The sequence below is a fragment of the Didymosphaeria variabile genome, assembly GCF_027946475.1.
Source record: "Didymosphaeria variabile strain IMI 356815 chromosome Unknown scaffold_2, whole genome shotgun sequence".
Taxonomy (NCBI): Eukaryota; Fungi; Ascomycota; class Dothideomycetes; order Pleosporales; family Didymosphaeriaceae; genus Didymosphaeria; species Didymosphaeria variabile.
The window spans coordinates 3,561,928-3,584,031 of NW_026611621.1; the positions used below are offsets into that span (position 1 = coordinate 3,561,928).

The window sequence follows — 22,104 nt, forward strand, 5'->3', positions numbered from 1 at the left end:
GTGAGTTGCTATTCGTCCGCGAGGGGTCAGTGGCGCTCCACAAGTCCACAATTGCTGTTCTTTCTTGCGGGGGTGGACACGTGCCAAGCCAACCCCGTTCTTCGTCCCCAGGTTTCCTTCCCGTTTCCGCCGCTACCCTTGTTCTCCAGCGCTCCTGTTGGCTGCAAAGGATGGAAGTCCTCGAACTGGCTGTGACCATGGCCCAGTGTCGCTGTCATCCCGCTGCCACTGCCTCGGTATTTTTCCAACCTCGAGAGCCCTGTTCGCTGCATGCGCCTTGGCAGCCTTCACAGCTGTCGTGCAGGTGCCACCTGCCAGAATGAGCCTTCCAGTGACATATAGATTGCATGCTCCTGGTCGTGTATCTGATCTGCATTCTTCTACCTCTCACCAACATTCCTACATTCCTGTTCTCTTCCCTGACTTTCCTTCTCCATGGCTCAAGCAGGCATGGACAGAGGCCCTGCCGTTGAGAAGGACCCGACCACCTTGTTGGAGGATGTGGAGCAAACGCCGACAAAGACGTCCTACGATGTTGACTACGAGTCCGAGTTCACGGAGAAAGAGCAGAGGACAATTATCCACCGCATCGACCGGCGTCTCGTCGTGACTGTCGGGGTCCTTTATTGCATTAGTCTAATGGATCGTACAAACTTGTCGGCAGCTGCCGTTGCTGGGTATGCGCTTGGTTACTTCTCATAACACAATGATAACAGCTGACAAGATATCAGCATGAACGCTGAGCTGATGCTTACACTTCCCTTCCCAGCTGGGAGCACAGTCTCGCGGTACTCTGTCGTAACCCTCGTATTTTTCACCACCTACATAGTCTTCCAACCCCCGTCGACTGTACTTATTCGAAAACTTGGCCCGCGCGTGCATCTCTCTGTCATTACCACTGCATGGGGTGCAGTCATGATCGGTATGGGTTTCGTCAAGGACTGGGAGTCTCTGGCTGGCCTAAGAGTAATTCTCGGCATCTTAGAGGCAGGATTCTTCCCATCTTGCGTCTATCTTCTTTCGACCTGGTATACCCGTTACGACATTGGCAAACGGTATTCCGTCTTCTACATGCTCGGAAGTCTCGCATCAGCATGCGCGGGTATCCTCGCTTACGGTCTTATGCAATTAGGCGGCAAGAACAGCTCTTGCAGAGCTCCTCCTTGCAAAGGCCACGGAGGCTTGACCGGCTGGCGGTGGATCTTCGTTATTGAGGGAGCATTGACCTGCGCTTTGGGTATCGGCGCGTACTTCGCTCTCGTCGACTTCCCCGATAGAGCTCACAAGAGCTGGAAATTCTTGACTCAGCGCGAGGCCAATTTCATCATCGCGCGAGTCGATCGGGACCGTGGAGATGCGAAGCCTCAGCCCTTTTCCGCTGGCAAGTTCTTCCGCGCGGCGCTGGACGTCAAGATCTGGGGCTACGCTATGGTAAGCATCACCCGAGTGAAGTATTTGTGCACACTGACCCAGCCTAGATCTTCCTGAACACCACCACCGTAACCTACGCGCTGGCCTATTTCCTTCCCATCATTCTAAATCAGAAGATGAAATTCTCAGTCGGAGCTTCGCAATGCCTCGTCGCCCCTCCCTACGCCCTCGCCGCCATCGTCATGTACGCCACCGGTTGGGCAGGAGATCGCTACAAAATGCGCGGCCCCATTATCATTTTCAACATGGTCTTATGCTTGATCGGCCTACCCATCATGGGCTTTCACAAGAAAGCTTCAGTCCAGTATTTCGGCGTCTTCCTCACCACTGCGGGCGCGAACAGCAACATCCCAGCTGCGATGTCGTACCAGGCGAACAACATCCGTGGGCAGTGGAAGCGTGCGTTTTGCTCAGCAACCCTGGTTGGTTTCGGAGGTATCGGTGGCATCGCTGGAGGTCTTGTCTTTAGAGCACAGGATGCGCCTGATTATAGACCAGGCATCTACGCATGCATTGCGTGCTGCTTGTTATCCATTCTTATTGTTGGGTTGTTGACATTGCAATTCGGGCGCGCGAATGCGAAAGCGGAACGTGGCGAGGTCGAGCTCGAGTATAATGATGTAAGTTCTGTATGTTTGTTCGATATATGCTCATTTGCTGACAACTTTCGCAGGAGGATGACCAGCGTGGGTTCCGGTACACCATCTAAGTTGAGTGCTTATGGTCTGTTGGTGTGAGCTTGCTGGACCTCGGCTCCTGGGTAACCGTAGAGCACCTCACGGACTGGTCGACGCATCGTATTTCGCATGGCTCCCTATAATGGCCACCACCTACCTCGGCGCTCCTCCAAGATCGGCTGGTAGCGTTCACTTTATGTAGATGTTGAACGCGGCATCAGAGCCTTTGAATGAACATCATGACATCCGGATTACTGATTGCGTGTGCGCGTATGCTTCGTGAAACAGGATGTAACCGAGGTGGAAGGGCCATGAGGACATGGATCAGTAATCTGATTGGACACTCCGTTTATCACCAACGTGCAAGATCAACGATTGGCTGCGATTGTCGTTTGTGCCGCTGGAACACATGCATAGGGACGTATTCAGCTGGTACACAGGATGGGCTAAACTCAGTGCAGATCTTGAGGAGCACTGTATGTGCATATATGGCGTGTCGTTTGGGCAAACATCGTATCACATCCGTTCATAGATTTTGAAATTAAGAAAAGCGAGCGTACGGGTAAGTGGACTTGGTATTAGTGTGGATACCTAAGCATACGTGCTTTAACCAATGCAACTAGTCATCAAATCACAAAACAAACCGGATGATAGGCTACGGCTTCTTTCACTCAAACATTCTCAGATTCCAAAAGCTTCGGAACCCACCCCGCCAGATGTTCTTGGCCTCCTCCCAATCACCATCCTCCTCGTCGACGAGCGCCTCACAAAACGTCTCATAATTGGCGTTCCGCAAGGGAGGAATCTCGAGCATCATCTTGAGCAATGCTTCCTCCTCCTCACGCTAGTTCCCAGTATCCTCATACATCACCCTCTGCACCACGAATTACAATGTTGACAACATAATTGTATGTCCCACGTGTGCAACGCTCGATCCGAAAGGCGGACGAGTTGTTCTTGCTGTGTTGCTCCATGTGCTTCTTGACAAGAAGAGGAATGCTTCTTCTGGAATCGCAGAAAACATAGACCCGAGCTTTTGGAGTTCTACGCCCTTCTCGTCTTCCTGCTCCTGAAGCCATTGTGAATCGATTTGGCCGGATCATGGATGGCAGTACCATGCGAGTGGTGAGCTACCAAGTGCGATCGAGCTCGGTTATCAGTGCTGTACATAGAATAATTGAGTATACAGAGTACTAACAGGCTTCGACATTATATTGTAGAAGGTAGAAGCTTTGAAGAAACCCATGCATACTCAGACAATTCCAATGCGTGAAACTCCGTACAATGAAGCTTGGGTAGACTCAAGTGCGAAATATTTTGAATGTAGTCGCGTAGATATCAACAGACCCTGTTATGGCTTGACGTGCATCTACAAGCAGATTAGTGACATGGAGTTGTACGTCGAACGTACCATCATGTGGCTGAGCAGCGGTGATTCGCGTCAATGTTCACAAGCATAGAATCCCACGGCACTTGGCGTGCTTTGTCCTTGGTGTTTATGGAGTTCTTTGGAGGGGGAAACCTATCAAATTCACATACCTAACAACGTTAAAAAGCGCCACATAGGAAATGCAAGATGTCTCGATCTAATTAAACACGCAATGGCATGATAGGAGTGATACTCAATGTCCCCATCACTGCAGAGTATGTCGCGCCCCAACCGGACCAACATGCTTCGAAAAACGACGCATAGCTGATTGTGAGCTTTGCGGAGAGCGATTCTACGTCAAAAGCCCCGACGGTTGCTAGCACACCTACAGCGAAGGCTATGACCAAGCAGGAGCGCTCCAAGAACCCGAACCATGGGCCGTATGCCACGGTGCTAGTGGAGAAGGCGAGATTTGGGAAGGAAGCTGAGGAGAAGAATATGTCTATCGACTGGGGGAGAGAGCAGAGTGCGAAGAGAACGTTTGATATAGATTGGAAGAAGCTAGAGGAGCCGAAGTACATGGAAGATAAGGAGGTGAAAGAGAAGAAAGAGAAGAAAGAGAAGTAGAAAGGAAGCAGCGCCTTTAATGTGCCTGAAGCAGGCCACCAGGTGTTACAAGTGTCGAATCGCATTAGACTGTGATGTTGCAAAGGCCTCAGGAGGTGAGTTTGAGTGTACCATAGGTATTTGCAAAAACCTCCATCTTTAAAAGCCTAAGATGGTATTTGATGTGTATTAATTCAGAGGCAACGAGCTATCCAAAGTAAATGTAATAATAGATATCAATTCAAGTATCGAGTAGCTGAGAAAACGTCGTCTCTCGTGTGCTATCCCATCCTGAACCTCCCGAGCATGGTCTGTGCGCGTACTCGCCATGCCGGAAAAATGTGAGATTTGGCAGCCGAAGCTCCCAACCTCCAAAACCAGGACGCCGACTCTCATCCACCCCATCGCCAATTCGCGTCCGAAACCCGTCACAATGTCTCTCGCAGCCTCCCGCCAAGTGCTGCGGCACTCGACTTTTGCCGTCCGTCGCGCCGGCATCCGCAATGCGTCGTCCACGTCCGAAGCTGCTGGCGCCGCGAAGGAGAAGACTGCCGAGGCATCGTCGAAGGCATCGGAGGGTTTGACCCGCGTCACCTCCTCGGCCAGTTCTGCTGCGAGCAAGGTCGGAAGCGCGGCTACCAATGCGGCAAACAAGGTTGGGGGACGGACGGGAAGGCTCATCGGGAGCGTGCAAGGTTAGTACGCGATCTTTGGGAGAATGTATTAGAAGAAGGAGGACTCGGAGCTGGAGGAGCTTTTGCGCCCGGCGGAGAGCTTTGAATGGGCTCAATGGCACGACGTGAAGCTCAAATGTCCTAGTCTGGACGCGCAGGAGTGGCACGTTGCAGCTAGTGGCCCTCCGGTGTCGAAAGGACTCGCAATGATGGCGACTACACGTTACTGTAAACGATATGCTGACTCCAACCTTCTATAGCTATGATCCCGCGTGTCATCTACTACTCAAGAGTCGGTCTTGAGCTTGGCAAGCTCGTCGCTCATCAGCGAGGCATGGCACCACCGTACGACATCCCTCAAAACCTACCACGCTCGGCTTAAGGTGCTAATCAGCGAACAGTAACATGGCCACCATCCAGCAGTACCTCCAGCCCGTGACCAACGCACTCAAGAACCCCACAAGCCTACTCAACGCCGGTGCGCGCACCGCCGAATCCAGCTCCGCACAGCCCGTTAACGTCCTCAACCGTGTAAGGGGATTCTCTCAACAACAGTGGATTTCCGCTGGTATTGTCGCTGCTGAGGTTGTTGGTTTCTTCTCCGTTGGCGAGATGATCGGCCGTTTCAAGCTCGTTGGCTACCGCGCCAAGGAGGCACACCACTAGATGCATATATCGACAATACTTGAAACACCCTTGAATTTGAGGGAACCAAGGTTGGATTCGCGGGGGTGTGAGGGAGGAATGCAGAAGGGGTAGCTGATTGTAAAGCGACATGGCGATCTGGTAATGACCGGATACCTGCAACGGATGGGTGGAACTTGCGCATGCGGCGCACATGTAATGGCTAACACTGTACCATTATTGCTGCACATACTCAGATTTAGATTTTCTTTTCTTCTGTGCAATTAGGCAATGCATTTCCTTGATCTCAACGAACTGCGGTGCTCGATATCGAGTGGTGTATACTGTACTAGCGGCGTTTGTTTTCGCCGAGCCGCCGAGCCGCGGGCAACTTTTTGTGCATCTCGAACTTTTTGCAACAGCGCAATATGCTTCAACACAGAATGTATTCAAGGCGATAGTGCCCGTTTTACTACGTTTGAGTACCGCAGCCGTCAACAATCACCATGAACGTCTTCAAACTCCTCTCCCGCTCGTCAAAAGCCGCACAATCTGCGCCCTCGCAGAAGCTTCCTTCCGCCGGCGCAGTTCCGAATCCGCAGCTATTCCGCGACGATGAACCAGTCACGGTCTCTCCAGATACAAGAAAAAGCAAAAAGCGAAAGAGAGGGAAGGATGCACAAGACATGTCTGCGCCGCTGCCGGCTGACCTAGATTTTTTTGGCACGTCGAAGAAGGAAAATGCAGAGCCTGCCATACAAGCTACGGAGAAGGAACGAAAGCGCACCAGCCAATCCCAGACTGACACCGAAATCAACGGCGCACAAGAGGAAATGGAAGCAGAACCATACGACGAGGACGAAAGCAAGCGCATCCTGCGATCGCACAAGTTGAAGGTCACAGTGCTCGAGGACTTCGCGCCGCAAGAGGACGAAGCGCAGCCCGAGAAGAAGAAAAAGAAGCGGAAGAAGGAGAAAAAGATCGTGGAAAAGAAGAAGGATGCGAAGAAGCAGTTATATCCTCAGCCTCTTACTTCCTTCGCGCAGTTGCGGATAAGATATGGCATTTCGAGGAGGTTGGCAGAGAATCTGAGCGAACAGGCGTACAAACTGCCGACTGAGGTGCAGCTTGGTGCTTTGCCGCTGCTGCTGAGGTCGAGGAAGACGGAGCAGGAGGGACAGAATGGGAATTCGATTTCAGCGAGCGCCTCTGGTGCGGAGTATGGTGGTGATGTTGACCTTCTAAGTGTTGCGCCTACTGGAAGTGGAAAAACAATAGCGTTTCTGATTCCGGTCATTGATGCGCTCTTGTCCGAGAAAGTCGCGGAAGGCGACGACGGTCCCCGAGCTATCATTATCGCACCTACACGAGAATTGGCGTCGCAGATTGTGAATGAGGCGAGGAAGCTCTCGAAGGGGACCGGACTGAAGGCGACACTCATGAAGAAGGGAATGGAGGTGGTCGAGCGGCCGGAAGAAGAAGACAGCAAAGACGAGGCAGAAGCTGCCAGGAATTTTGAGGAAGAAGAAGAGAGCGCATCGGATAGTGGTGACGAGGAGAAGGTCGTGCAACAGAAGAAGCGAAAGCGAAGACGAGCAGACAAAGTCAAGGCTGCGATACTGGTCACCACCCCAGCAGCGTTGCTCAACGCGCTCAAGCAGAACGACGGTTCCCTTGCCTCCCTCCTGAGCGTCCGCCATCTCGTCCTCGACGAAGCCGACGTGCTCCTCGACCCTCTCTTCCGGGAGCAGACCGTCTCCGTATGGAACGCTTGCACAAACCCCCTCCTCCGTGTCGGCCTTTGGTCCGCAACCATGGGCTCTAACATCGAAACTCTCGCCATTTCCACCCTGAACACCCGCTGGACTTCCCTCTCATCCACCAACACAACCCTCCCCCTCGCCGCCCCCTCATCCGCCTAGTTGTCGGACTCAAGGACACCGCCATCCCCAACATCTCACACCAACTCACCTACGCCGCCACCGAACAGGGCAAGCTACTCGGCCTCCGCCAACTCCTACATCCCACCGCCATACCCACCCTGAGCTCCGGTCCATCTCTTCGCCCTCCTTTCCTCGTCTTCACACAGACAATTCCTCGTGCGATCGCCCTCCACTCTGAGCTTCTCTACGACATTCCCCCCGAAGCGGGTGGCAGCTCGCGCATCGCCGTCCTCCATGCAAACCTCTCCAGCACAGCACGCGAGAGCATAATGACCAAGTTCCGTCGCGGCGACATTTGGGTCCTCATCACAACCGACCTGCTCGCGCGCGGCGTCGATTTCCGCGGACTGAACGGCGTAGTGAACTACGACGTGCCCAACAGCGCAGCCGCGTACGTGCACCGCGTCGGCCGAACCGGGCGAGCTGGTCGCGCTGGAGGCGTCGCCGTCACGTTCTACACTCAAGAAGACATCCCATACGTAAAGCTCATCGCAAACGTTATCCGTGCGGCGGAGAAGCTGAGGGGTGTCGCCGAAGAAGAGCAGAGTGTAAAGCAGTGGCTGTTAGATGCACTGCCCACGCCGACGAAGAGGGAGAAGCAGGAATTGAAGAAGAAAGGTGTGGAGGCGAGGAGGAGTGCGAAGACGGATGACGGGAAGAACAAGGCGCGCATCAGTACGAAGAGCGGGTATGAGCGGCGTGTTGAGAACAGAAAGAGAGGAGCGAGGATTGGTAGCAAGCAGCGGCAGGAACAGGAGCCGCGGAGGAAGGTAGAGGAGGCGAGTGAAAGTGAGTTTGAAGGCTTTGAGTAGGACTACGAAAGTTGGGAAGATAAGATGAGTATATAGTCCATCTGTGCAATGTGAGAACAATGAATTGCCTACCATGGCGCACTGCATAGGTGACGCATGGAATGTTTTCAACTCTTCTCAACCCGTTTGCAAGTGACTCGACGCTATCCTAAAGATCCTTCAGCTACCCTGGTTTCCCAGAACGTGAGCGCTAAACAAGTTGAAAGGGTTGCGAAAGCTGAAACAACTCAAACCGATTGAATCGTTCAATCATGCCCCTGAGCACTTTATTATGAGTTGACTCAAGGTTGAGGTTTACAAGTTGGCCAGGTCGTCTACCAAGTTCATTGTTTAAAGTAATCAAATCAAAGTAGATCGAGTAGAACGCCATGGGTTGGAAAAGAAAACTCAGAGCGACTTTTCGACCATCCTGCCCTTAAACCCGCCTGTAGAGTGGCCTGATGACTATGGTGGTCGGGGTCTTTGGTTGCCGACGAAGCCGCATTGATCTATGCCCGAAAAAAAGGCCCATGTAAACGGGATACTACCTGCGGGCGTACGATAGGTGTACACTCCGTGCATACCAAATATACCATGTTAATGTATTCAACCCAATGTTTCGATCCAATTCATATGTAATCCTTCCTGTCAAAGCCCTCGTCCTCCCACTCACTGTAGGTTGACGAACAGCCCCCCATCAACCAACAACTGCGCCCCCGTCACATACCCACTCAACTCCGCACTACCCAAGAACACCGCCGGCCCCGCCAAATCCCTTGTCTCGCCCGTGCGCCCCAGCGGTATCCGGCCCTCCATATACTTCCTCTTTTCATCATCCTCAAGATCCTTGTCATTGAGCTGCGTCTTGATCGTACCAGGGAGCAGTGCATTGCATCTGATGTTGTACTTGCCCAGCGCGCAGGCGGCGGATTGGATGAGGGAAAGGACGCCTGCTTTGGTGGGCGTGTAGTGGGCTTGTCTGTACGAGGTTAGAAGGTGAAGGGGAAACGGGAGCAGGAAGGAGGGACGCGTACTGTGCGCCGCCTACGAGGGCAGAGATAGAGCTGATGCCTATTATAGAGCCGCCCGGGGGAGATTGCGTGGACATTTGTGTGGCGGCTGCGTGGATGGTGTTGAATGCGCCGGTGAGGTTGGCGTCATGGTGTTTGGCCCAGAGTTCGGGTGTTATCCTATACCAGGATGTCAGTGTTGCTTATCTCGTTGCGTCTTGAGGTTTGGCAGCGTACTCAAGGAACTCCTTAAACTCGCAAATCCCCGCATTGCTCACGACAACGTCCAGCCGTCCCCAGCGCTTCACCACCTCCGCAACCAGCTTCTTGCCTGTCTCCGGTTTTCCTACATCACCCGGTACATCAATTATGCGCTCCTGTGCCTCTTCCTTACTACCTAGTATGCTTGCTGCTTCGTCAAGGAGGCTCTTGAACTGCTCTGCCGACTTCGCGTCGTCAAAGTGGTTGATCGCGATGTTTGCGCCATGCGAGATGTACCCGAGTGCGATCGCGCGACCGATGCCTGTTACGCCGCCTGTTATGGCTGTTGATTTGCCCTTAAGTAATTGTGCGGGATTAGACATTGTGGGTGTGGACAAGGGTAGCTGAGATCGGTTGGAATAGGAGGTGGCGGGGTTCGCAATGGAGGGGTTACGGCGGATAGAGGGTCTGCGCAGCTGTGACACGTTGATGGAGGGCCTTGACAGTAGAGGAAATAGTGTCTGAGAACTTTGAAGGCCTCATGATGCGCAAAAGTGTGGCCGGCGGCAGTGTGGTTTGGCGGACGCGTTTAGGTGGGGTGTAGGAGGTCGAGAGCTGGGTTTCGGGAGAAAGGGTGCCGAGGTAACAAAGCGTGCGACGTACTAGGGTAACTTGAGGAAAGAAGGAATACGGCGATTCGCACTTGATATAACTCGCAAGGAAGTTGTGTTGAAACTCCTAAGTCCTATCATAACCTCAAATCAAACCGTGATCTGTTTACCTGTTGCTAGCGGTCAGACTCCGCTTCAATCGTACCCTCTCAATACTATGGGGTTCAAATGAAGATGATACTATCGCATATGATTATTCTATAGTCCAAGTCATTACCGGCGATTGAGAACTTACAACGCTGGCAATAAAGTCCCAAGGTTTACATCTGCCTTTCCCTTTCCACCCTCGTCCCCTTTCCCTAGCGAAATTCACCTGAACTCCGCAATCCCGTAGGCCGACGCCGCGGTCTTCGCCCAAATCCACTCCTTCTCTCTCTCACTTAACCCTTTGTCCTCCACCCACTTCTCCACAACCTCAACCCAGTAACCCCAATTGCCCTGCTCTCCTTTTGGTCCACCGACATTGCATACCTGTTCATTATTAGCGCCTGCCTTTCAAGATCAAACTCCCGTCCAGGATTCTCAAGACCAAAAGGGGAAAATGAATGATGAAGAAGTACGTACCGGCCAATCACTCCCAAACAGCACCCTATGCGCCCCAAAACTCTGCAGCAAATGATCCAAATATGGCCGCAATGTTACAAGGATCTCTTTCGCGGACGAAGGCGTAGTAGAGGGCGAGAACTCATTCAGCGCACCGCTGAGCTTCATATAGACATTTGGATGTGAAGACAATCGTCCAATACTGGATTGCCAGCGTTCAAAGCCGTCCCAGTTGGAAGAGGATAAGTCGGGTTTGCAAAGGTGGTCTGCGGGACATTAGCACATGCCTTGTCCCATACATTTACCAATGTTCCGAGGATGGCATGTATAAAGGAGGTCAGGCGAAAGACGGGAAAGACTTACTAAGAACGAAGTTTACGCCTTCTTCTACGCCTTCTATCAGTTTGGAGACTGCTTCCAACGTTTCTATGCCGTCGCGGTGCGCATCGACGCCTACATCAAACGCTAGTCGCTTCGGCCCCTTCTCACACGCTCTTTTCACGTTCCAGACGAAGTGCTTGTTTTCTATAATTGATCGAACTTGCTCGGCTGTCCGCCCCTGGAGGAGATAACTATGCACGTCAGCAACTCCCCCACCAGATAGGTCTCACGAGGTTGAGCGTACCGAAACCCCACAACACGTTTCAATGCTTCCTCGCCCAGCGTCTCCCTCGCAAGCTCTAGATAGATCTCAAATAAACTACATGGCAGGTGAAATGGCGCCCAAATCACAAGCCCTTTCAACCTTCCACCATCCTCTTTGCTCGCGCCATCGCCCTCCTGCACATTCCCCTCCACCACTCTTCGAAGGAACTCTAACTCTTGCAAGGGTGCGCGTGCCCAGTGCCTTATCCTCTCTTGTTTCTCTTCTAAACTAGACTCGGGATCGACGAAGAGAGAAGAGGAGGGGAGATACCGATCTGTTTCCACGTAGACGAAGCTGGCGGGCTGGACCGGCGCAAGGGCAGTGGCGGCATCGTACTCTTGTATCCCATGCTGTTTTGCTAAAAAGAAGCCGGGCGTCATCCAGCCATGGTCTGTGCAGGAGGTCGCGATGGAGGGCCAGAGGTGGATGTGGGAGTCTAGGATTCTGAGCGGCATTGTTGGGGTTCGGGATTGATCGTATTGAGAATTGCGCAAGTCTCCGTGGATCGAATGAGATTCGAAACGTAGTGTTGCTTCGGCTAAAAGGGATGATGGTTTGCGTTGAGCTACTTGTGTAAGGCACGTGTGTCTTGGTGGTGCCAAAGCGAGGCTCGGGTTGGCGGGGTAAAAACGTCCGAATGGAGGAGAAATTCGGATCGCTGTGCTGAAACAAAGATTTGTACTTCTACTTCGCCTCAGGTATCATGATAGTTGTACACGACAGGTGGAATCACTGGCATACAACGCACTTTTCACAACTATCTTACTGGAGTAAGCAACGAAGTGTTGTCTCGACAGACTACGCTTTACATGCTGCGAGGTTGAACTGATAACGTTTGCCTCGTTATTTGAATAGGGAACTACTATTGATATCTCGTTAGTCGTGTGTTCTCTGAAAGGTTTGTCGGTATATTGTTTACAGCTCTGGTACCGCTTGCATTAAAGCCGTAATGTGGTCGATCCCTGTAAAGGAACAAGCGACTGCGCACAGGCACTTTGCGAGCGTACTCAATGCACTCAGTCGATCTCCCTCGTCCACTTTCTTCCTCCGATGCTACCCAGGCACAGGTCTGATTCTCCGCTACACTGAGTTCTTCGCATACCCACCTACCTGCGTTAGCTCGCATAACACCCCACGCCCAGGCAGAATCTTCCAGATGCTTGACCGCGCTAATTGCATCTATTCGTCTTGCAGACCGAAACTGCACTCCACACATCGTCATACAAGTAGTCGTAAGCATAGTGGGCTACCCCTCATGCCCCAAGCAGGAAGCTCAAGCAGTCATGGAGGGGTCGTAGACAAGGGTCTCGCAGTCTACCCCACCACCGCCCGTGACCGGAGGAAAGCAGGCCGAACCAAAGCCTGGTCTATAGACGATCACGTGTCCAATGCTCCTCTAGGTTCACGCTACCAAACAAGAGGAACAGATCAGAGCGGATATTGCCGCTACTCGGACAAGACGGTACGAGGGAAGTCCCGTAGTCGTGCGACTGTGGGCCTCGATTTGCGCTGTCAACGCAACTTATAGCGGGACCAAGGCCTACCTCGGCGCTCTGCAGTTCGCCAGGGAAGAACCTGTTCGTGCCGTTTGGGATGAGATTGGTTTGGACGTCTAGCCGCGTTAGCAAGAGGATGCTGACGGGCGAAACTTTGCATGACAAGCGAAGCTGCTCGCCATGACTAAGACCTCGGAGTCCGGCTTGCGGACTTTTGCTCCACCCCACACGACCCTGACAGTTGCCTGGAGGCCATCGAAGAGCTTTGGCCTCTCCCGCCTGAGACCCACGGTTCGCCTCGACCGTGGCACCTTTGCGTAAACACTAGTAGCACTGGAGCAGACGCTGGTCTTTGCTACGGAGTCGGATTGAGAACGACTGTGAAATGGACATGACTCATGAACATCAGCATTGGAGTGATCGGATATTCGTCCCGACAAGACACGTGTTTACCGTGCCTTTGGATCTACTGCTGCCGAGGCCACAGTCGAAGTAATCGTCTTACGCTGATTACCCACTTGTACAAGTGCTGAGGAGAGTACGAGATCTTGATTGCATGACGATGCAGAATCAAAGAGCTGCAAGTCATTTTAGGTGCATTGCGTTGAATGGGTCCGGTCTTCCGATACAGCTAGACTGTAGCGCTTACTCCGTAGCACAAAAGATGGGGTTTGCCAAGTGTTGCGATGCAAATGTCAAATTCAGATGCTCTACCAGGGTCTTTAGATCATGTCATCTCGCTCTACTCCAGGACGATTACGCATGTGAACGCTCGTTATGAACTGTGCCACGGGCTGTAAATGTCGTGGTTGATAGTGTCGCGCTAGAAAGGGACGTCTAACTGTGAACACCTTGGACATATCGCTAAGGTTGATCATTGCCTGGGGAAGCTCGGTTTCGTATTAGTGAATTTCCACTAAGGATTGTTAGCTGCATCGACGAATACAAGCATCCATTCCATGGCGGCACATCTTGCTTCATCACGAACCCAAACAGGTTCGTGTTCAATACTTGGAGCAAGAGTTGCCGGCATGTGTTCCCGTGGTCCAGATCGTGAGATTGAAACAACGGCACAATACTTGCGAGTTGCATGTAACACGACGTCGCATGTCACTGCAGGGACAATTGGGTGACCATTCCATGTCGTTTCTGTGGATTCGGGCATGTCCCCCACTATTGTACCCGGTACAAGGTGCTATGCTCGCGGGTAGAATCTTGGTTCATATCAGATAGCCGGAGATGGATCCGGAAAGTTTTCCAAAGTTGTATTCAGGTCGCGTGGTGCGGGTATCGGTGTTGATAACTCTGTGATGATCCGACGGCGCATAGAGTGCAGGTAGGCACTCTAGTGGTCACAACTGTCGTCATTCAACATGATCTAGCCCCGAACTACTTTTGGTCTGCCTTGATAGAGCAATGATGTGACGGGTGCTTATTAGATGTTGTGACAGTATCGTGATGAACATTTGAAGTTCCCATGATGCCTTGTATGTCGAATGTATGACATTGGTCCAGAGGAACAGCCCACCTTGAAGGTGGCGAATGTCGTCGTGTTGTGGAGAAATGCAACTTGCTCAGGTGAAGAAAGGATCGTTACGAAGAGAGCGACGGTTGAAAGATACCGTCATGCAATTTGCAATTGATGAATTGAGGCGGCTGCTGAAGAAACGCAAACGTTGCCAGGAGCAAGGATGTGAAGAGCAAGGTTTGTGGTAATGCAAGGAACGACACATCTTGGTCGTTAGTCTACTTTGGAGCCTACGTGCAGATAAGCCCGGGGTGCGAGGTACTTGGTGTTGTAGTGAATGCTCCAGATGAGGCACGGAGGGAAAGCCATGTGAGTAATTGCTGAACGGTGAGTAAAACGCATCAAGCCCACATGTCGGCAAATGCTTTGCTCGAACCGAGCACGCATTGGCGAATGGACAAGCACGAAAAAATTTGCGCGGACCCAGCACGGGGGAATGCATTTGAGGTGCGGGTCTGGGAAAGTTGCCAGTGTTTCTGGTTGAAGGTGTCAGGCGACGGGTGAGTCCAATTGCGGGAGGTGCGTAGCAGACTCCGCGGGTTGTGCAAAGACATGGGAGCGAGTGCATATCTGGCAACCTGAGGGGCATGTAGCGCTGTGACGTCCATGAGAAATGGTTCCTGAAGGGTTCATCTGAGCTTGGCGCATCTGCATCGCTACGTAGGGTGCAGACGTGGAGACGGATGGAGGTGCAGGTTGATACCGATGGCGGCGAGGCCGGCCCAATTCGGGACAGGTGCAGCACCCCATGACGAGTTGCTCGTGCTGCAAGGGCGTTCCTACTCCGTTACGAGAGGAGCGTGCATTCGTTTGCATCGGGGAGACGGAACATGCGTGGGTTGCATGCTGCCATTTGATGAAGCCCCGAACAAGCCATCTCTGGCCACCCGACCACGCTGCATGCGTGCCTGGCGTGGTGGCCCCCCGGGCGATGCGATGACGAGCTCAAGACTCGGCGTCAATGCGGCGGGCGCGCAGACAGCGAGTAGCTGGCTCTGGGCTGCGGGAGCCGGGAGATGACGGGCATAAGGTTTGCGCAAAGGGTCTGGCTGTCGGCGCCCAGGCAGTCCGGGGTGAGAGGGTCCACGAGGCTCGCGGGCGGTGGTGAGGCAGCACGAGGGCGCGCGCAAGGCCCGGCAGCGAGCGCTCGCAGGCGCGGCGGCGTGTCGACGCTGAGGGTCGCCAGGGTCGCGGTGCTGGCTGGGGCCGAGGGTCGATAAGAGGGGCCCGCAGAGGTGCTGCGCGGGTGGTGTTGGTGCCCTCTGTGTGCGCCATCGGCGCGTGCCAGTGCACGAATGGGACGTCGTCGTCGTATGCAGGCAGGCACGCATGGCGAGAAAACACCGCACCTGTTGGCGCTCCATACGCTCTACAACCGCCAGCTTCTTCCGCAATCCACCGACCGCCGTGTGCTCCCTGCGCGCCCTGAGGCCGGAGGAGCTGGCGCTGCACGTCCACGTACCGGTACCAGCCCGTATGTACCTCGAGTCGCACCTTCCGCCTTTGCACAGAGGGTCGCCGGGCCTGTCCCGCCTCTCACACGAGATATGCGCCCCCAGCCCCCGCCAGGATGCCACTCTGGGTCCAAAGTGCGGGCGCCGCGGGAGATGGTTCGCGCTATGGGCGGTCCGTGCATGCCGACCGACGGCCTCAGATCATCGACTCAAGTCGGCGGCGACGACGAGGAGCGTTCGTCTAGCTTTCGTGTCGCCTGCCCGTCTGCCCGTCTGCCCTCGGTGCAACCGCCGCCAGCGCCGCGCGAGGGTGTGACGGTGGTGGTGGTGGTGATGATGATGATGACTACATGCGAGCACGTCCAGGCTGGGGGGAGCGATGACAGATGGGGAAGCGCACAACGCGCCGGTGCTTTTTGCATAGACTACATGGTCGCCAAACCCAGCAATGCCAAACCCTCAAGAACGCTACAATTTTTCATCGCCAGCGAGTCCGCGGACCCGCCAGACGCCTGTTGAACGCCGTGTATCCGTCCGGTCCTTTTAGTGCCCGAAGCCAACTCCCGTCGCTAATCCTGTCAAAAGACAACAATGTGTGAGAATCAACCGTGATGTGAAATGCTCTCTATCGTCATGCAACGGATCGTCGTGCGTCTAAATTACTGCTTCCCTAGGCCGCCAAGCGGCGCTTCAACTAGCAAGGGTCGGCTGTCCTGACGAGGAACCACAGCCTCAGCTCACTGCCGTCGGTATGAGGCTTGCGCGCTCGCGGAGTATGCGTCCATGCGGCGACGGCGAGAGCGGCGGCGTAATCGAGGCCATGGGCGGGATTGGCAGCATCCTGATGTTGTCGTCCGTGTCGGCGCCCTCACGCGTGCCCCATGTCGTCTGCATGGTGTTAGCACCACGCGGAAATAACACAACTCGTCTTAGTCTACGCACCTCTGTTACGGTAATGCATCCGTAGAGTTTGATGAGATTGTGGAAGTAGCCAAAGAGGATCGAGACCGGCACGAAGCGCACGTCGCCCGGGTTTCGTAGCAGATGTGGCACTAGCTTGATCGTCTTGGAGAACACCATGTGTCCGAGGAACAAGGCCCATAGCAGCGTGCGCGTCTGCTTGTAGTCCGCGTAGAGCTGCGCTTCGTTCCCTCCTGGATAGTAGCCCGCCTCCACCATGGCGAGATAGAAGACGGCAACAAGGGCGCAGTCGTAGAGGAAGGCCCATTGCGTAATGGTCGTCTGGAAGACGGCGTACAGGGACCAGGGATAATTTCTGTTGCGGAACGGGTTAGCCACGACCAACCCTGGCCAGTGGGAGGGGTAGTGCTTGGCACCTCGACGCGAATTGCGCAGGGCTTGGGGCGCGTTCGGCGACTTACAACCACATGTGCAGCTCGCTCAAGCTGGTCAGGTTACTCCTCCAATTGCTACGCACCCACCGCAGGCACTGCCGCAGGTACTTGGGATCGTGTTCCAGCGTCGTCTCCACCTCGCACTCGCGGTGGTTCTGCAATTGGATCTTCCAATCGTGCGAGAAGAGCCATCGGGTGATGAAGTTGTCGTCGTCCGCGTTGAGAAAGTGGTCGCTACCCCACGTTTCGTGCGTGAACCCGTAGGTGAAGTTTGGATCTTGTAGAATTTCCGATCGGTACGCAACAGCACGTCCAGAGAGGCAGGGGAGGCCGCCGTCGAGCCAATTGCACGCTGTGCAGTCAAACGTCCTTCGCACCAAATATATCGCGCCGAGAAATTCCCAGATATTGTTTCGGTTTTTCCGACGCAGTTGTTGGTTCGTTCCCACGCCGCCCACGCGAGCATCTTCAAAAGGTGCCAGCATCCATTTGTTGAATTTTTCCGGCAACCACACGTCATCGTCCAACAATAGTGTAATCTTTGTCTGCACCTCCGGAATTGCTCTCGAGAGCTGGCGGCGCTTGTTGGCCTGGCTCACGGACAGCACCTGGATCTTCTTGGGGCAGCCCAGCTCTTCAACCATCTGGTACAGCCGCTTCACACGGGAGTCGGGAGTCACAAGTAGCAGCTCGAAGGGTTCGAGGCGGTAGGCCGTTTGGACCGTCTCTTTTAATTGTTGAATGTCCTCGGCAACGGTTGGAATGATGACCGTCACATCTTGCGAAGTAATGCTGGGTTCATCGACCGGCTGAATGGGCGTGTATGTCCATACCGCAGCCAGGTTGATCCATAATCTGATGTAGCGAAACAAGCTGCAAGACCGAGTCAGTCCAAGATGCCGAGATTTGCGGGGTGAGCGCAATGAGTCGCAGCAGATTGACGTACAAAGCGGCCAGGAAGATACAGAACCAACTCCAATTAGGAAACATCCATGATGAAAACGGAAACATGGCAACGACCAACGAATGTGCTAGGAAAGAAGATGTGCCGAGTGCAACGGGAACGAAGATCACATTGATGGAGGAGGGAATCCGACCGTTCCCCGGAGGGAGGGCGGGAGACTAAATATTCAAGCCACACGTCCGGGCGTCGAATGATAGTTCGCATCCCGGCGCAGCTTAAGCTGCAGGACATCCTCTTAGCAGCATTTGGGGTAGTCTTAACATGGCTGGAGCATTGTGAGGTCGTCGAAATCTCAGAAGTGACCAGGGTGGGCACACTAGCGGAATCGACCAGTGAAAGCACGAGCGTCCTGCTGGGGACCCGCCAGCCGTTGAATACGTGCATATTTTGGGCATCCTGGCGCTCAGGGATCCTCTGCCCAGTCTGCAGCGAGCGCCGTGTACTCGGCCAGCCTGTGCTCTGCCGCCCGCACTCGCTTCGGTGGGGAATGGGACCATACTGATGAGCACGAGACTGTGCACCCCGAACCACCAACGATCGTCCGTGACTTGTCTCTCGTGACGGCGCCTGTCATCTTCTCGCCTCCCGTGAGATACCGCGCGCGTGCTCGTCGACAATGCGGCTGATGATCGCACACCAATATATCGTGTCCCCGCTTGGCGGCGGCGCGCCAGCCCACATCTGCGATCAGGGCTCTAGGCCATTGCGCTGTGAAAGCGCCATGCACTAGCCGCTGCAAGCGTTCTCCACTGTGAGCGGCGTCCTGACGGCAGGCGGACCCGCGGTCCTGACTGAGCGCCTGCTGCTCATCGCAGGGTTATCAGTCTGCGTTCTTTTGGGGCTGCTATCGTCTGACGCACTGCCGTGCCGTCGGCTAATCGCGATATTATGGTTTCCAATACGCATACTTGAAGCAAACTTCTGATTGATACTTGTCCGAACGGTGACCAGCAGGAATTTCTTGCAGGGTTCGACTCAGCTTGACTGCAGTTGCCTGTTTACAGCGACTTGTCCTGCTGAAATACGCAAGCGTTGCAGGTGGCCTCGCCGAGCCGCTGAACCCAAGCACCGCAGCTAGTGCTTTGAGGATGCCGATGGCATACAAGTGGAGGCCAACTGTATACCGACGGCAAGCTGTCAACTCCAACGCCACATCTTCCACGTCAGACAGTGTCTTTCCAAACCTGACCGAGACAAGACTCACTGTCCCTTTGCTCGGAATCGACACAATCAATATCGCTGTGCCTTCTGCAACCAAACAAAGAGACCAAAGTACCTGGAGTCGGCTGAAGAGAACATAGTCCGCGTCTACTTGCAGGACTAATTCAAGCTCCTGTACGTAGCTGCACATGCTGGGGTAAGATACCTTGCTCTTGCAGATCCACAGGCATCGGTCCGCGGGAGACCATCCGCGGTCGAATCGCGTTGCTCTTGGGCTGTGTTGGCGTGCGCGTGCATTGCGTACGGATATTAATGTGTGTGGGTGTGGCACGATCCCACGATTGTGGAAGATCGAGCCAGAGTGGCTTGCTTGGGTGCCGCTACGCCGCTGCAGGACTATCCTTTTTTCTTGTAGCGGCGCATGAAATGAGATACGAAGACAGTGTGCTTCTCGAAATTTTCGGTATTGTAATTTATGTGTTGATTGTTCAAGGTAGGACGCCTGCAAGGTACAGCTCCTATCGCCGCTAAACACGGCATGAGAGCCATAGGAGACTTGAATATTGTTGTAGGCATGTCGTCTAAAGAAGGTTGCGTCATTATCAAAGCAGCATGAGGCGAGCATGGTGTCTTGCATTCGCGGAGATACAGCCGCTTCCACGCGAGACACTGACAGCCGTTTCCAGCAGGGACAACTATACAGTCGTACGGCACAAAGCCGTTGCATATTGCAAACATGCTTGCCAGCTGGGTACCGTGCACCAGCCATGCCGAACCCTAGGCCAAACTCGGACCGAGCCTCTTCCCAAGAAATTGATGCCGGAAGGCGCCCAGCCTGTTGTAAGTTGGCCTATAAGCTGCTGCCTCTGGCAACTATCGTCCCCTAACATCCACAAAAGCTCTCCGAGATTAGCGCAGCACGCAAATTTCCTGGTACATGAGTGTTGAGCAGCAAATGTGTAGTGTTGCAGGTTGCCATTTACACCAATAGGTCGATGCTCTTTGCAACGCAACGAATTTCGAACGGGTACAAACAGTGGGGCGCTCCTCTGGCGCGAATGCCAGGGCCTTTTTAATCTGGGAGACAACAAGTAACACGCGACTTTCCCTTCGTCAGCGTTGGCTTCGCCCCTTCCGGACCAGATCTATATCAAATTTCCCGTCGGTTGTCTTCAGAATGAGCTGGTTTTAGCCGGTCAAGTGGAGCCTCCAAATTGAAGTTGCAGACTATGTACAAAGCAAGAATGAGACCGCGAGCAGAAGAGAACGCGTCTTGGCGGTCGCTATCAACAGGTAGCAGAGCGAGAAGGACGCGATGGCAAGCACATCTGGAACATAGTTTGCTGAGGAAAACTTGGGCTGGCACCGCCGTAATCAATCACTCGCTCGAGGTATGAATGGCTCTCGTGCGGAAGCTAAGAGTAACTTCGAGTTTTGCTCAGTCATATGGTACAGCATTCCAGAAGTTGATGCATGAATCCGACGGAAACTCTGGTCGGATGGTCGAGCGTATGGTGGAGGCGATGCTCGACTGGCTGTTGCGATAGTACAAGTGGCAAAGACAACTGGCGATGTGCCTCCACAGGCAATACGAGTTCAAGGCAACGTCGAGTATTCTCGAATCGTCGAGAGAAAGAATGAAGGGATGTAATGGAAGAAGAGCGGTCTTTCGACTGAGCACCAGGAGCACTGGAAGCGTGCCGAGACGGGCTTTAGGGCAGAGAATGAAAGAGTTGGTGGCGAGCCCTGCTGTACGCCACTTAGCACAGATCGGGGGGAGCGGAAAACAGTCAGCGGCTAGAGGTAGGGTCTGTTTCTATCATGGAGAAATGGTCGTGCATTGTCGTCGTCTTAGGTGGGGTCCACAGCGAAGGAGTGGCAACCGGTGCATGAAGACTCTGTGCAAGCAGGCTGACTTCTTTTGGACAGCCTTAGCGCTGGTTGGCGTGGCCTCAGGGTCGATCTCTGACAGTATTTGCCAGCAGTTGCGAGGTTCTCACAGCTCTCCTGCCCTCAACGGGTAGCTCCTTTCGCTGTTGGTGGTCCGAACCCGAGTGACCCTTGTGGCAGCCGCGCCAGCCGCTGGCAAGGACAGTAGACGGCGGGACACGAGACGGTCTGACGGCGGTCGCCGAACCAGCACAGATATGAGACAAGAAAAGAGAGGGCGAGGGAGGTGCGCGTAGGAGTAAGGTTGTCGTCGTGGGAAGCAGAGACGAGCACGCCAGGGCTTAGCGTACCAGAAGACAATGACACGTATCCCTGAAACAGCATTAGTCAACGGAGCCAAGGTAACGCGGCTGCCCTCTACCACCTTTCAATCTCGTCGACGCCGAAGGATTCAAGCTTCACGCGGTAACGGGGCACACGGCCTGCACGTCTTGTCGAGGGCCAGGGGGTGTGATTCCGGACAACCCTGGCCCTCGTGCTTTCGTCCCGGATCCGCCAGAGACTGAGGGTGTGTGGCTTCGTAGAGGCCTGCCTGAAAGCCGCCTTCCCCACACCCAGCTACTGGGCAGTGACGACATGCTCGCGACATGCAGTGTGTGATACCCTGCTCGCAGGCCCCGTCACTCCATCGCCCTGTCAGCGCCTGGACTCGTCTCCTTGCCAAATGCTTCTCGAGAAGCGCGGCTCGTGGCTCTTCGAAGGAGCGCCATTACCCAAAGCCGCAGTCCCAGCCGCCAATGCCCGCCTCAGCACCTGCAGGCACGGGCAGCCGATATCGAAACGAACATAGCCCACCTTCGCGCTCCGAAGGCTTACATCCTGTTGGGTACCGTATTTACATGTCGAAACCCGATCGGTGAGACACCAGCACATTATCGTGCTCTCGTCAGTCAGAGACAGCCAGGCTATTGATTTCTACTTCCTGTCCTTTGCAGGCCTCACAAACTGACCTCACCCTACTATGCGGTCAGCATTCATCCTGGTGTCACACTGCATTCGAAGTCACGGCT

At 54.0% G+C, this 22,104-nt stretch overlaps 6 protein-coding genes across 6 annotated transcripts; 4 read left to right on the top strand and 2 right to left on the bottom strand.

Annotated features, from left to right (window-relative positions):
• Nucleotides 1–435: 435 nt before the first annotated feature.
• Nucleotides 436–4,104, top strand: N0V89_002876 (uncharacterized protein; the record flags this gene model as incomplete). Its single annotated transcript, XM_056211681.1, has 5 exons — nt 436–677; nt 732–1,135; nt 1,172–1,431; nt 1,479–2,051; nt 3,802–4,104. 5 exons carry the CDS (start codon nt 436–438, stop codon nt 4,102–4,104), a joined length of 1,782 nt encoding a protein of 593 aa, XP_056075154.1.
• Nucleotides 4,105–4,516: 412 nt separating this feature from the next.
• Nucleotides 4,517–5,423, top strand: ATP20 (ATP synthase subunit G atp20; the record flags this gene model as incomplete). Its single annotated transcript, XM_056211682.1, has 3 exons — nt 4,517–4,778; nt 5,018–5,102; nt 5,159–5,423. The coding sequence occupies 3 exons, from the start codon at nt 4,517–4,519 to the stop codon at nt 5,421–5,423; spliced, it is 612 nt and encodes a 203-aa protein (XP_056075155.1).
• Nucleotides 5,424–5,887: 464 nt separating this feature from the next.
• ROK1_1 (RNA-dependent ATPase rok1) lies at nt 5,888–7,303 on the top strand (the record flags this gene model as incomplete). The annotated part of the gene is made up of 1 exon (XM_056211683.1): nt 5,888–7,303. One exon carries the CDS (start codon nt 5,888–5,890, stop codon nt 7,301–7,303), a length of 1,416 nt encoding a protein of 471 aa, XP_056075156.1.
• A 290-nt stretch (nt 7,304–7,593) lies between these two features.
• Nucleotides 7,594–8,136, top strand: ROK1_2 (RNA-dependent ATPase rok1; the record flags this gene model as incomplete). The annotated part of the gene is made up of 1 exon (XM_056211684.1): nt 7,594–8,136. The coding sequence occupies one exon, from the start codon at nt 7,594–7,596 to the stop codon at nt 8,134–8,136; it is 543 nt and encodes a 180-aa protein (XP_056075157.1).
• A 648-nt stretch (nt 8,137–8,784) lies between these two features.
• On the bottom strand, nt 8,785–11,641 carry N0V89_002880 (uncharacterized protein; the record flags this gene model as incomplete). The annotated part of the gene is made up of 7 exons (XM_056211685.1): nt 8,785–9,094; nt 9,150–9,305; nt 9,363–9,794; nt 10,311–10,468; nt 10,562–10,806; nt 10,904–11,112; nt 11,166–11,641. 7 exons carry the CDS (start codon nt 11,639–11,641, stop codon nt 8,785–8,787), a joined length of 1,986 nt encoding a protein of 661 aa, XP_056075158.1.
• Nucleotides 11,642–16,396: 4,755 nt separating this feature from the next.
• On the bottom strand, nt 16,397–18,030 carry N0V89_002881 (uncharacterized protein; the record flags this gene model as incomplete). Its single annotated transcript, XM_056211686.1, has 4 exons — nt 16,397–16,552; nt 16,607–16,940; nt 17,047–17,892; nt 17,966–18,030. The coding sequence occupies 4 exons, from the start codon at nt 18,028–18,030 to the stop codon at nt 16,397–16,399; spliced, it is 1,401 nt and encodes a 466-aa protein (XP_056075159.1).
• Between the last annotated feature and the right edge of the window lie 4,074 nt (nt 18,031–22,104).